General features: G+C 42.0%; 1 protein-coding gene across 3 annotated transcripts in view; it reads left to right on the top strand.

The window, feature by feature from the left end:
- COQ8A (coenzyme Q8A) overlaps positions 1–14,654 on the top strand; it is a 36,458-nt gene that overhangs the window by 1,891 nt on the left and 19,913 nt on the right. For 2 of the 3 annotated variants that reach the window (XM_038176117.2, XM_072035493.1), the window contains exons 2-4: positions 8,387–8,581; positions 12,214–12,621; positions 13,889–13,955. In XM_038176117.2, the coding sequence (XP_038032045.2) occupies positions 8,405–8,581; positions 12,214–12,621; positions 13,889–13,955 (652 nt within the window). In that variant the 5' untranslated portion in view covers positions 8,387–8,404. The remainder of the gene's footprint in view (positions 1–8,386; positions 8,582–12,213; positions 12,622–13,888; positions 13,956–14,654) is intronic. The other variant, XM_038176118.2, reaches the window with a different exon arrangement.

Genomic DNA, 14,654 nt, shown 5'->3' with positions numbered 1-14,654 from the left:
TAGCAAGTGAAAGGGAAGGGGGGTAGCAACTCAAGTCTTGGTTTCTGACTTCGCTAATGTTTAACTGCTTGGCTGGTGACTGAACTTATTTGTACGTAACGAATTTTTTTTTCTGTGCTTTTAAAAATGTCTTAATACGGAAACTAGGGGTCGTGTGTTCATCATGTTCTTTTATCTTGTGTATCAAGTTATTTTCTTGATTGGTTTTGCAGACTTACTAAATGCATCTGGGCGTTGTACAGATGGTAGCTTATACTTACAAAGTTCTATTTCTATGTTTGTTTTGCCCTTGCAGTTTCTTTTTTTGTGTGTGTGTGTGTGTGTAGATCTCCATGTAGCCTCTTTATTGCCATTTAGATCTCCGTTTTCACCAATTACACACTGGATTTTTGGGTGTGCTGAGCAAATGTACTGTAAAAGCACTCAGTATTCTGAAATGTCACAGTGCTCGGCAAGAGAGTAATCGGGACTGGGAAAGAGGTAATTGGGTAGGAAGTAAAACGAGTGTTTCTTTCACAGAACTCTTCTAAAATTAGGAATCATAAATTTTGTTACATATCAGCGTCGTACATGGTCGTTCACAGATCACTATGGGAAGTTTGGGGTCTCCAAGGGCTTTCAGTATAAATTGTGTAAAGCTTTGGCTTTTCTAGTCAGGACAAATGGTGTGTTGATTCCCTACTGTATGGAATATGATCTCACAAAATCTGTGCAGTGAGAGCACAAATAATCCTAGACTGTAGATTGTGTTATCTTTGAGAGCTTGCAGGTTAGGCCTAGTGGTGAGTTACAAGCTGTATAGAGCTCACTGCTCTGATGTACTCTAGTGTCAGAGAGAGCTCTCTGTATGATCACCAGCAACTTAACTAAACAACTTGTCTGAGGACTGTGGCAGAGCTGTAATGTAGGTGCTGGTAGGCTGTGCTTCGCTCCCTTTCAGCACTGAGGTTGCAGAATGGTTGAGGCTGGAAGGGACCTCTGGAGTTCATTGGGTCCTGCTGCACTGCTCAAGCAGGGGCACCTCAAGCACAGTACACAGCACGTTACACAATGCCACTGAAAAGAGCTTGTCTCTGCCTTCTTTGCACCCATATATCACGTTGATAAAATCTCTCCTAAGCCTGCTTTTCTCCAGGCTGAACAGTCCCCAGCTCTCTCAGCCTCTCCCCATAGGTCAGGCTGTTGCTCCCCAGAACTTTGCAGTTCTCCTCCTTGAACATTGTGAGATCCTAGTGATCTGTTCAGCCTGTCAGGGTCCCTCTGGATGGCAGCACGGCCTTCTGGTGAGTCAGTCATTCCCCTGAGTTTTGTGTCCTCTGCATACATCAACGGCTTCTCTATGGCTGTCCTATGGGGACAGTGTCAAAAGCCTTACAGATGTCTAGGAAGGCATTATTCACTGCTCTCCTGGCGTCCAGCAGGCTGCTCAATTCGGTGCAGAACCTTATCAGGTTGGTCAAGCATAACTTCCCCCTGGTGAATGCATGCTGCCTACACATGGTGATTTTCTTCGTTTGTCTGGAAATGGTTTCATCACCTTTTTGCTTCCCTAAGGAGTTTGAACTCCACCATTTCATGGTCACTGCAGCTGTGGCTGCTTTGGACCTTCACATTCCCAACAAACACCTCCTTTTTTTAGTGAGAATTAGATCAATTCGTGTCTTCTTGCAGCAGTCTCTTTTGCCTCTTCTTGCATCCTATAATTTTCTTCTTCTTACAGAAAGGTTCTGACACAGCCAGAACAAGAAACATTACCAGCTCCTTAGCTATGTGAGCTAAGGGGGCTATGAATAGACCTGAATGTGTTGTAAGTTACTAAATTTGAACATAACCCTGGTCTCCTGGGCAACGTTGAAAGGCACGGGGGCTGCACGGGCATGTACACCTCCAGGATCAATAGTGGGAGGCCGAGGTGTTTGACCTGCTGTTCACAGCGATAACAGGGGTTATGTGCAGTGGGCAAGTCAGTGCCAGCCATGGATGAAAACGTGTAGTACCTCTTGCTGACTTTTTAAGCAGTGACTTGAGGCATAGCGTGCGTGGTTCTGTCTCCAGCTACAAAAAGGATTATAAGGAAAAGGTCATCTTATACCTGAGGAAGATAGATTTATAGTAAAGTTACAGGGTGTGCCTAGCTTTCCAAGGTTATGATTCTAGTCAGAGTTTTTCTAAACCTTTGCTTGTTCATCATTTAATCCTTTAGATGTGTCTGTTAACAATATGCTGGTAAGGTGAATCCTAATTTCATTTTGCTCTGTAGTTTTTTGTCGTTTTAAGTACACTTGAATTACAGAGGGCATGCTGTTGGGGTCGGTTCGCTTAGGAGAGCACACTGATTCTCTTCCCAGCTCTGGCACCGACACGTTATGTAACTTTGGGTAAATTATTTGCTACCTTCCCTCTAATAGAGAACTTAGAGATCAGTCCCATTTCTGTAGCTCTTTGCGATGTACTCATGAAGACTTGATACCTCTTTAAAAGCAAGAGGAAAAGCTTCTATTTTCTCAAGACCGTGGTATTAAGTAATGGTGTGTTTTATTCGAAAGGAATCTCATTTGTTTGTGAGATGGAGCTTTTATTACTGTTTGGTTTCCAAATTGGACTCTGAGTGCTTTAAGAAAAATAAAACTTGAAATAAAAACAATTACAAAATGATGATGTACGTAGAAAAACAAAACAAACAAAAAAAAACCCACAGCTGCCAGCTGATAGCCTCCCTCCTTCCTACTTGGCATTCAGGTTCAGAGCAGGAGCCCAGCAGGGAGCCCTGTGGGTTGCCTGGAGCTGCGCAGCTCCGTGTGCATCAGGCAGGGCTCTGAATGCAGTGGGCTCTGCATCACTTCACCAGTTAGGAGAGAAGAGAGCATAAAGCTACTCTGCAAACATGGACTGAGAGGTTTGTCATGTTTGTTTTCTGTTTGAAGTGCAAATGTTTGGATTTGATCTGCAGAGCTTTGGTGTAACGTTCTTGTAAATGCTCTGGGTTAGAGCTCTTGTGCTGTGGAAAACTTGGGTTTTGAAGGGATGCTGTACATCAACACTGACAGGGATGCCTTGGAACTCGTTAATGCTGTCAGTTGTGGTTTTGTACAAGTTTGCCATAAAAAACAAAAGTGTAAATTCAGCTTGTAGTAGTTCAGTGTGATAAATACATGCTTCAAATATGACGTCTACCCAAAACTAATGTTAACTCGTGTGTTTCAGTCATGCTCCCTTTTTGTTTTAATGAACAGTTGTCTGTGCTGCTGGATAAAGGATCCACATGCACGAAAACCAACTTTATCCACAGTATTTTTGAGAATAATTCACGTGATTAAAGCTATGCTTGTGCGTACAGCTTTTGAGCTATATAGAAGATTATTATAAGTAGTGTCCAGTGCATAAAAAGGAGGGAAAAACAACAACAAAACCCAACAGCTTTGTGTGGCTGGAACTGAGTCAACTGTGGATGAAGACGACAGGCTCACAGTAACCCTCCACTAGGATTAATGGTCGGGATTAATGTGATTATTTGTGAAATTAAATTACTGCTAGGTGGTAGCACAACAGAGCTTTTGATCTGTCCACAAGGAATAGATTGTGCAAGGCCTGCTGCTTCTGTTTGTATCACCTCAGTTGGTGGAGGAAGAGGGGACTGTAAATGCTGCTTTGCACTCAGTGCTGGTTGGAATGGGGATTGGAAGAAACAGCCTCGTAATTCCAGGATCAAAGGCTAGTGGAGTAAAGTGTGTCACTTCTTACATCCAGAAACCTGCCTTTCTGAAAGGAAGAATGGTGAATGAAGGGTGGTGCCCTGATAGCCCCTGCTTTGGACAGTTTATACTCCAGTTAGAAAACCAAACCCGTGTCACCACAGCCTCAATGCAACAGAGCAAGAAAAAGTGCAAAAATGGCACAAATCTTTCCTTGCCTGGTTAGTGAGTTTTAAAGACCTTAGAATGAGGTAAATGAAGCTTTTTTTTTTTTTCTTTTGGTCCCCCAATTGCAAATACTTATTTTATTGGAGCAGGAGCAGAACCCAGTCTTGGGGGAAAATGAGTGAGTTTTAGCCTTAAAATCAAACCAAATCAGATCTACATCAGTGTGGTGGGAAACATGTGCCTGGGCCAGAATTTATGAGTGTATTGTATCGACACTATAATAGAGGAAGCGAACCGTACTGAGGGAATGCGCTCTCTTGCTAGGATCTTAATTGTGAATGCATTATTTCTACATTTCTGTTCCTTGCCAGACGTGTTTATGAAGCCTTGTGAATTCTGGTGGGAAGATGCATTTGTCTGCCAGGCAGCCCACTTCTCTCAGTGCACGTACTGCTCTTACAATGATTAGAGAGTAAACAAGTTCTGCCTGCCTTTCAAAGGTGTTTGTCTTGAATTGCATTGGCAAACTTTTTGTGCAAGGGTAGTTTTAAACTTGCTTTCAGAGACTTGAATTTAGTTCAAGGAGGCTTGAATCGAAGCCACGGGGCAGAAGTCTAATTGAGCTCTTAGTCCTGTTGCAGGTCAGATCTTTTAAACAAATTTCTTCTGAAGTGGAAACATACATGAGATGCAAGGAGAGGGAAGAGTGAGGGGATAAGCAAGGCACATCCTCAGTTTAATTTAAAGGAAAAAGATAAGTTAGAGAACGTCTTAATGAATAACTCTTGTTTTGAAGTTACTGTAGTCTGCTGCTGGGCTTAGGGCCATGGAAAAAATGTGCTGAGCACCTGGTCACTTGTATCTTGTTTGTGGTTGTGGGTTTTTAAAATGTTTTATTACATCTAATTTTTAATTTCATATTGTTGCCACAACTACTTCAGCGTTCATGGTGTGGGTGGTTTTAACACTGATTCCAAGATTATAGTCCTTGTTTAGATAGAGTGAAGATAACAGTGATTGTGATGATAGAAAATAGGAAGGGGGGGAGGCGTAGGGATTGAATTACATGCTTATGAAGGAACGCTGTAAACAATTATCTGCCCTACTATTTGTACTAATGGTTTTCATTTTTAACTAATTTAAAAGAGAAGTTGGAGATGACGTAGGCACTTAAAATTACCTAGAGGGGAATGTGGGCTAGTGCAAAACTGCTCTGTGGTGGTGTGCCTGTGTGGGGCTTGTTTGTTTAGTTAAACTGACAGCAGATGAGCGTCTTTCTTGTGGGGATAGTAAACTGTTGGTGATAATTCCTCTGCATTGAGAGAGCTGTATTTTTGGAAGAAAGTTTTCAAAAATAATTCTGGTGTATTTTTGTAGGATTAGAAGTCTCCCTACACTTAATCTCTGTCCTGTGTATGTGTTTGTGTATACATGCACATGTAATGTGCACATATGAATAGGATTTTGGGCTGTACAAGCACCTAGAAGAAAAAAAAAACATGGAGTAAGAGAGTGGTCTGTGTAAGAGAATGGTCTGCATAAGCACATGGTAACATGTGGAAAAGAAGAGGAACAAATGAAGACATGTTTTGGAAACAGTACAAATATAACAATTTATTTGTTGCCTGTTCTGAGGCTTTTTGTTCATGTGATTGGGTTACTTGTACTTGCTTAATCCTGCAGTCCAGTAGCCTGGTGTGCTGAAGAAGGAAGGCAATGTGGAAATTCACTGAAGGACGGTGGCTTTTTGGCAGGTGGTCATTGCACACAGGAGTCTCGAAGGCAGCTTTCATTATTACCTGATTTGGTTTTGTGGCATTGCAGCAGGGCTCAAAGCCTTGTGAGATGTAAAGAGGCTGTCTACCTTAAAGTGTTGCATCCAACCCATATCAGACCCCCACCTGCCATGTGAATTTTGTCCAGTGTCCAAGGGTGACTTGGTTCTAGCCGCCCCAGTAATGTGTAAGTTGTGGGTGCTTTCCATAGGTTAATTCAAAGGTGATCACACCTATTCTTGGCAAATAGCTGGTAATTGACGGTTGTCAGCTTTCTGATCCAGGTTTGCAGGCACTCCGATAGCTTGTGCAGATGTGGCCGACTTGTCCCTGTCTGTACAGAAAGGCCTCATCTTTGCCAGAGCTAGGTAACGAGTCCTCAGGAGACAAGTCAAGTGTAACATAAACTTCCTGTACTAGGACCAATTGTTTGAAACAACCTGATTTAAAATCAGTTTGATAGAGCTTGCTTATGCTTTTTTTTTTTTTCTTGATTTAATAGTAGCATGAATAGAGCTTAGTGGAAAAAAATATATATATCTTGCCTCCTGTCTGTACTGGGTATTCATGTGTGTGTATTGCTGGGGTTACATACCAGGCTTCTGCTGCTCTCTTTGTTTTTCAGTTTTCATGTTTCCTGTCCATCCTTGTGCTCACTTGTTTGTTGAAGAAAGAAGATAATTCTACTAATTCTTGGTTATTTGTTGTGTATAGTCTTTTTCCCTTTGTGATTGTCTAGCAGGTGTTTTCTTCCATGCTCTTCCCTTCTGGCTGCAATGACCTCATTAGTGTCCTCTTTCTGTGCCGTTTTTAGGATAACTAACCCATGTGTCCTGCTAAGTGTGGGATCTACAAAATGAGATTTTTTTCCAGTTGAGGAAAATGCTTCCAGTATCAATCAGTTCAGTTCTTGTTGCACTTATCTCCCACCCTCATAGCTCTTGATAAGGGATGTAGACATTGCCTGAATGTTCTTTTCTCTTGATGGCTGTTGCCAAAGGAGTAATAATTTCAGTGTGTCTGTGTGTATTTGTTTCCTCTGCATTTTCCTGTCCTTGCTTTGTCAGGTAAAGGTGAGGATTCGGTGTACAAAAGATGAGGAACTGGAAGTAGATGGCTTACAGACACAATTCTGTTTAAAAAGCAGGAATGGTCTTGCTTTTCCATGTATGCTTCTCAGCCTTCTGTGTTAGTAACTCCTTGGGGTATTCTGAATTCTTTACTGAGCTATGCCTTGTCTTTGTGGTTTCCATTCGCAGTTTGTTAGCTACCTGCAGGGAATCTGTGACAGGTGGTTGAAGACAGCAAGTCAGTTGCCTGCAGGCTTCCGTTTGCTACACAGAAGCTGCTGTTTCAGCAAGCAAAGAGGTGTGGGGCTGAATGGTGCATTGTAATAGCCCAACCTTTCCTGTGCAGCATAGGAACCTGTTGCTGATGCTTCTGGGCTAAGAAACCACTTGCATGATACCTAGATGGCTGTAACCACTGTGTGCAGGAAAGTGAGGATGGTAACATGGATGTCAGAAGATCATCAGGAGCAATGTGCCATCTTTTATAGCCAAAGACTATAAAGGAGGATTGTTTGTCTCTTGCTTCATAATATATTTCACAATGGGGATTGTGCACAGTATGATACAAAAGTGCATTTTGTAGCATTAAACGTGTGATTAAATGCTACAGGGATTCAGAAATAACAGTTGTTACAGATCTGGAGTTTAGGGACAGGTTTTGTAAGGTTAAGCACAGAATGATGACTGGGGTCAACTTAATTTTTATTTTACAGATAACACACTAAACCTAGGTGTGCTGCTAACACTTGACCATCCTTCTAACAATCATGCTTTAAAGTATGTAATATGTAATACTCACTTCATGGCTATTCAGTTATTCCTGATCTTGATCACTGTTTAAACATCTGTCAGTATACCTACCTAGGACATAACTTAAATTTGTGGTCTTGGTAGTGCTTGGTACCTGTTGAAGCCAGATTTTTACAAAACCCATCAGGGAGAATATTCTACAGATAAGGATGAAGCTTAGACAGTATCTTGTGCTGATAGCATGCCTTCATATTCTTTGTTAGAAACCATGGATGTAGATGCAAGTCTTGGACCCTCCAAGCTGCTTAAAGCCCTACAGTCAATAATCCTTGCAATGCTTGAAAGATGAGGGAGATAAATAAAATAATAATAATAATCAGGTGTAACTCTTCCTTGCAAAATGGTTTTGGGATCCCAGCCAGCCCTGATTTTCTTTTACATGAATGACAGTGGCGCCAGGGCAGTAATGGGATGTGGCAGCTGTCAGTATGCTTCATCTGTGTTATCAGGCACTGAGAATATGTTCCCTGATAATCAGGAGTTGATTCTAATGCTTTAATCCTTTTTAAACATTTGTGAAGAATTAAGGCAGTCTTTGCAATGTTGCTGAAATGTATCTGTCTATGATTCCTCCAGTTAAAGATAACTTGAATATTTGTGTGAAGTCCTGGAACGCTGTCCTAGCTCATGAGCAGTCACTGTCAGAGTGACACCTTGCCTTTGCCTGGCAAGGTGACAGCCTACTGTCATTCCAGCTGGCTGAAGTGTTACCTGAGCTGCAAACAAATTCCTATGGTGGCTGGTTGTCAAAGTGAAACAAAATTGTCTGGTACATACCGCTCTGGCTCTTCAGTGACTTGAACCTAGTTGCAAACTTGTTCCTTGACCTCTTGCCTTTTTTTTTTTTTTTTTTTTCTTTTTCATCTTTCAGCAGAGAAAGAAATAAGCCATGGCGGGGGATGCCATCATGGTCATGAGAGGTTTGACAAAGCTCAGTAAGGCCGTCCTGGAAACCCAAGCAGGACAGCTACGGCAGGTGATCCTCGGTGGTGATGCGGTTACTGTTGCAAGGAGTCTGCAGGTGGCTGCTGAACAGCAGTTTAGTTCTGCCTGGGGGAAAGTGCAGGTAAGAAAAGCTCTTGTGTGCATAGACTAGCATGATGTTCTGGCTTCTCCTCCAGGTACTCTGTGTTGTGAGAGGGCCTAGGAAATCCTGTCACGAAGCAGAACCTAGCTCTGTGAAGCACTAGGTAACTAATGCAGATGTCAGAACATGCTGGGAATTCTCCAAGACTTCTGTAGAGTGTTGCAGGTGTTTGGGCAGGAATGCAAGGGGATGGTTACTGTTACAGTGAAGTGTGCTGGTTTCCATTACTCGTTGTTTAAGGCATGCTTCGCTCACTTCATCTTGTCAAAGATTAAGTACTTGGAAAAGACTGGTCAGCAGTCTCCTTGAGATGTCATTCATCGATTACCTCGAGTTTGAATAAGTGAATGAGCTCTCTTAGAGTGAATTACAATTATTTCAGTGTTGCTCCCCCCCGCCTTTTTTTCTTTTTTTTAACAGAACTGGTACATGTGATATATTTCAGAATGGCTCAGGGTCAGGTGTTTGTCCCTTGCAGCTGAGGCTGGATTTTCAGAGAAAAAAAAAAAAAGGCTTTCCAATTAGGAACATAAGGAAAGCCAGACTTTTTTTTTAAAGCAGTGGCTTCTCTTACCAGACATGAAGATGGATATATAAGAGCTTCACATTTGCTGTGTTGCCATCTCTTGGAAAAAGTGGGACTCGTCTGTGGAAAAGAACGTCTCTAAATCAAGAGCAATCATCATTTAGAATGACATTGTACCTCAGATCATGATTTTGAAGCAAAAACTAATGGGTGAAGTTTTGATGATATTTTGTGCCATGTTTGAACTGTCATGACAGTTGCCTATAGCTTCAATCCTAGAATCTGTGCCTGTGTTACCTTTGTCATATTTAAGTCTGCAATAGCTTTCTCTTGAGAAATACCCCAAGTTTATTTGTTTATGGGGATAGAGCTCTGTTTTGCCTCTGTCTTCCTTTTGCATTCAAGAAAAGAGAGTGTTCTCTTGTTTCCGTGTCTGTTTCTCTGCACAATGTTCTGTGCATGAGTTGCTTGAGAAGCTGGGGCTAAAACAGCTTTTTTAAAAGAAATGGCAATTGTTCAAGTGTTGCAAATGTTCAAGCTATAATTTCTTTCAGTTTTGAAGAGTAAAGCTTTTATATTAAGTGAATATATTTCATTTGTCTCGATCTATGGCAAGGTTTTAGCTGTCTGATATTCTTTTAAAATTTCTGTATGGAAGTAGAGAGACCTTCGTGCATGAAGTCATCAGTCAGTGCTTGGCCACAGTCCCCATTTTAAACAGATTTCTTCTCTGCCCTCGCTGATGTTGAGGCTCAAAATACCATGAGACCTACTGAATAACAGGAAAGACAATGTTCTGTTTTTTTCTGTAAAGAGGGGAAATGTATTTTAGACCCTTTCCTAAACACTAATTACACTGCCTGTTTACCTGACCACACCAGAACTTTAAATCCTGTTGATTTGCTGTAATCATCCACAATTTTTCCTTGGCATTGCTGCTGCTGAGGTAGAATGGACATTTTCCACTAGAGTATGTGGAGTAACGAGTAGGAGTTAAAACTCCTGCTGCTGACTGATATTTTATTTATTTTTAACTTTTTTCCCCTGCATTCAAAATTCATAGAATCATCTAGGTTGCAAAAGACCTTCAAGATCAAGTCCAGCCGTCACCCTGACCTGCTGAGTCCCCTCCTTCCCTGACAACTGGATTTTGTTTACAAATTTTTTTATGTATACATTCTGCTTCACTGAAATATCCCATCAATTTTGCCGAGTGGACATGTGCTCAATTGCGTGACACAAAAGAAAGCACCAAGTACTTGCAACCCATTTGCTTAATGCCATCCATGATGAGTAGCTTTTATGAACTCGTCAGGGCGATTTGTTTAGCACTTCCCACAGAACTACAGTGAGATCTTACTGGCCAAACATAGTTACTTGAGAAACATGTAGACAAGGGTGGCATTCTGGGGACTTCTTCATCCGCTAATGGAACTACAGAGGGTTTCAGAAAGCTTTAAGCAGGTCAGAATTACAAGGTGTTTATACATACATTGTCTTGGTTTAACAAGAGCCAGGACAGTGTATCCAGTGGACTCTTCCAACAAGTGTAAACAAACTCAGAAGCACTGAGTTTGTGTCTGCACATCTGCTCTCAAGTATACAGCCATACACCCATGGTAATGTTCACAAAACCTCCTTCACATAGTTCTTGTATAAACTTGCCCTCCCAAAATATTGTTTTGCCAAGATTAATATAGGGCCAAGTAGTGAGTTCCCACGCATAGATAAATGCTCACTGTACAAAATTCAAACACATCTACATAGAGGGACCATTTCCTACTAGGACAGGATGTAATACTTTCATTTGTCTGATACTTCAGGCACACCTTCTCCAATCCTTTTACATTGGCTTAATGAAGGTGCCAGAGTGGGAGATCTTTACCTCTGAGTAGACAAGGTGGTTACCAAGTACCAGATGACAAAGGACACCACGTCCATCTCTGCAGTCTCTGAAGTAAAACAACAACAAAACAAAAAAAAAGCCACCAAACCAACCAAATAAAAAAAACATGAGTTCACTATGAGTTTGTTTCCCTTCCTACCCTCCCCAGTTCTGAGCATTTATGAAGCGTTAATTTCACAGTTGTACACACTGCATGAGCAGATACACTGTAATGGAGCCCTTGATAAAACACAGACAAAAATTGGACTATATATTTGTAGTCAAATTTACATAGGCTTACACATCACTATTACTTCTGTTTGGTCTTCAACTTTGACTTTTCAAATGCTGCAGTTAGCAGTAATTGTGATTTCTGCCTCATAAAGCCACTACGTTCATTTCAGCAGAATCTTGACAGCCCTAGCATGAAAGCTGTGTGTGGAGATTTCAAACCTTCATTTGCCTAAAAGCAAAAGCACTCTCAGATAGTTTTCTCCCAGATACCTTTGTAGACTGTGTATCACCTATTTTCTTTCTTATAGTGAAGTTTTAAAAGAATGAATACAATAAATTGAAAGCCTTTGTTCTCCAAACCACAGTCCCACACAGGGGGGCAACTCTTGCAGGTCAGGACAGGACAGAACAAAACAGAAGACTACTGGGAGAAGCTTGCATTGAGTGTTGAGCAAGTGTGGTTATCCTTGCTCCAAGCACAGAATTTTGTTTATTTGTTTGTTTGATGACTACAATCCCTTGGCCGTGGAAGGCTTATCTTAATTGGCCTACAAATAAGTACCTGTTATTGCTTCAAGTAGCCTTGAGGCTCCATGCTATACATGCTATTATTTATCTTCCATCACCTGTTGTTCCTGAGCAATGCACTGCTTCTAGAGATCTCTACAGTTAGTGACCCTTCCTGGCAGCGTGTGTGGAACAAGACATTTCCAGTTACTGGTATTTGAGGAACTGTCAATTAATTAGTGCCATCAGTGTGGCTGAGAGACTGCCAGTGGGTCCAGGTGTCCTCCATGTCTCTTCTTTTTTCCTGGCTTTCATTGTGAACATCTCTGGTGCCAGATTCTCTACAAATTACTTGAATGAGACAGGACAGCCGAGCTGCATGCCCTTCTCTGAGGACTGTGGATGAGTCGTGAGCAGGTTTAAGTTCTTTTCTTAAAGTATTTCTATTATTGTTTTCAGGAACTGGGCAAACAGCAGGAGAACTTAAGTGATCTGTCTGAGGATTTTGGGAAAGACTATGACTTCTCAGACCGAGAGGCATCAGATGCTTCAAGGGACTTCTCTACTGCCTCTGCCAAGCCTCACCAACAAAGCAGCGAAGGCCCTGCTCACTCTTACACTACAAATGGACCTTTTAGAAATGTTGAGACTGGAGATTCTGGCCTCAGTCAGAAGCCGTTCCCTCCCAGAATGGATGCAAGGTTATTTGGAGGCTTTAGGGACCCTGGAAACCCTTTCGCTGCTGCCTTTGGACAAAATAGGGCTTTTCACCAAGATCATTCCTCTGTTGGTGGATTAACAGCAGAAGATATTGATAAAGCCAGACAGGCCAAAACAGGGTCAGAGCAGAAACCCTACAAACAGATGGTATGTGTTTGTTTGTTTGTTTGTTTTGGGGGGAGGGGGTTGTTTTTAATTAAGGGTTCTCAGTGCTAACGCTTCTGTACTGGATTATCCTTTACTCACCTTCTCCTGTGTTTCTTATTTTTTCCTCTTCCCCTGTTCCCTTTTGTAGAGGCAAAAGATGGAAGTGTCAGTGCTCCTTCACTCTGATCTCTGTGATATTTGTTCTGGCAGAAGGTTTTCAGGTTACTTTCATATCTACCTCCTCTACATCTGATATTTGAATGTGAGAGGATGTTTAAAATGCCTTAAAAAAACAAAAACAAAAACAAAACAAACTTTAAATAGGGTTAGACTTAAAGTTTATGTTAACAAGAGCTCTCCATCCACTGGACTGTGAGGACTCAATATGTTAATTACTGTAATGAAGAGTCTGTAATTGACCCCAGTTCTTGGGCTGGACTGTTCAGAAGGTATGGACAGCTATGGGCTGCAGAGGTCTGGAGACTGACTCTCTTAAAGGGCCTGTCTTCCCTTTGAAGGACCCTGTCCCCTTCAGCTAGCAGTGTTGCTATGGTTGTGCAGGACGGGTTGGACCTAAATCTCTCTCAGCAGAGGCCATGGCTTCCCGTACTATGGCTAGCAGCCCTGCAGGTGGAGAGGTTGTTGTCTTTAGCATTAGTAGGTTGGAGACGAGCACAGATAGCAATTGTTGCTGTAGGGCTTCACGCCCTTGTGCGAGACAGTGCAGAAAGCCTACAGCAGGATTCACAGTGGAGATGCTTGTCATCTGCTCTGACCTATTTCCTCCTTCCCCCAACCCACTACTGGATGCTGCTGTGGGTTTACACACCCAGGATATTGCTTCAGTGAAACTGTATGCTTCTGCTCTGCTGTTGTGTGTGAGGAAGTTACCTGTGGTCCTGCCAACCTGATGGCTTTGCAGGAGTTTTAATTGCATGTGTGGAAGAGAGTTTGGGTTGGCATTGCACTGCTTCTCCAAGTTGACAATTAAAGGGCTGCTGAGGTAAAAGTGGAAATGGGCTTTCTAAACATGGTTATTGCCTCCTTTGTCTTTCACGTCCTGTTGTACATTTCTCAGTTTAGTGCATGTTTCAGTTTAAGGCATTATGAGTATGAGGCTCGGTGTTCAAGAAGAGCTTGCTGTAGCACAGAGATCTTCAAGTGTTTTTCCAGTTGCTGTCTGAATTTGCAGTATCTGACTGTATGCCCAGTTCATTTGTGGGTTTCTTTTCTGTTTTGTTTTCCCTGCCCTGTTTTGCTGCGGCAGCTCAGTGAGCGGGCCCGGGAGCGAAAGGTTCCTGTTACGAGGATTGGACGGCTCGCCAACTTCGGAGGTGAGTTTGCACACCCATGTCTACAAAGTGACCACACCTGCACATGCTGATTGATGGCTGGCTGTGACAGTGCTCCTGCTAACATAGGCGTTGGTTCCATTTTCTAATTAAGCTTGCTAATAGGAATGTGCTTTTCCACAAACACCTGATTTGGCTTAGAGCTTGATCTGGGCTTTTTCATTGCAATTATGGAACTTGGTGTTTAGTCAGAATTAAGTTACTCTTTGCATCCTGTCCCTTGTCGCTCTTTTATCATATCTAATTGCTGCTGTGATAATATGGCAAAGAAAAAAGCTGCCCACCTAAACAGTTATTTCAGATGTGTTCAGCAAGCTAGCTATTAACGAGCTGGAGAATTGGTATGGGTTTTCTTTTTGTCTTTCTCTTAGGACCACAGGCTGATCTGATTCCAGGACCTTGGTTTTCGTATACCTGCTGTGAAATGAAACAAGTCACTCTCAGTAGTGTAGGGTAGATGATTTGTTTAACAACAGCTGAAATAGCGGCGTGTTACCACCACCTTTAGTGTGCCTCCTGCTGCACCCTGTGATTATATAGTGAAGATGCTGGAAGCCTTTGTTTAAAGTTCAGATCTTTAAACCATAGCAGCTGAGTAACAGTAAACTTGTTTATGCCTGGCTTTCATTTTAAACAGTTGTTGGCTGATGATTGGAATTTATTTTTTAGCAAATTAGAATG

The sequence above is a fragment of the Anas platyrhynchos genome, chromosome 3, assembly GCF_047663525.1.
Source record: "Anas platyrhynchos isolate ZD024472 breed Pekin duck chromosome 3, IASCAAS_PekinDuck_T2T, whole genome shotgun sequence".
Classification (NCBI taxonomy): Eukaryota; Metazoa; Chordata; class Aves; order Anseriformes; family Anatidae; genus Anas; species Anas platyrhynchos.
This window is presented reverse-complemented; position numbering and strand designations above follow the sequence as displayed.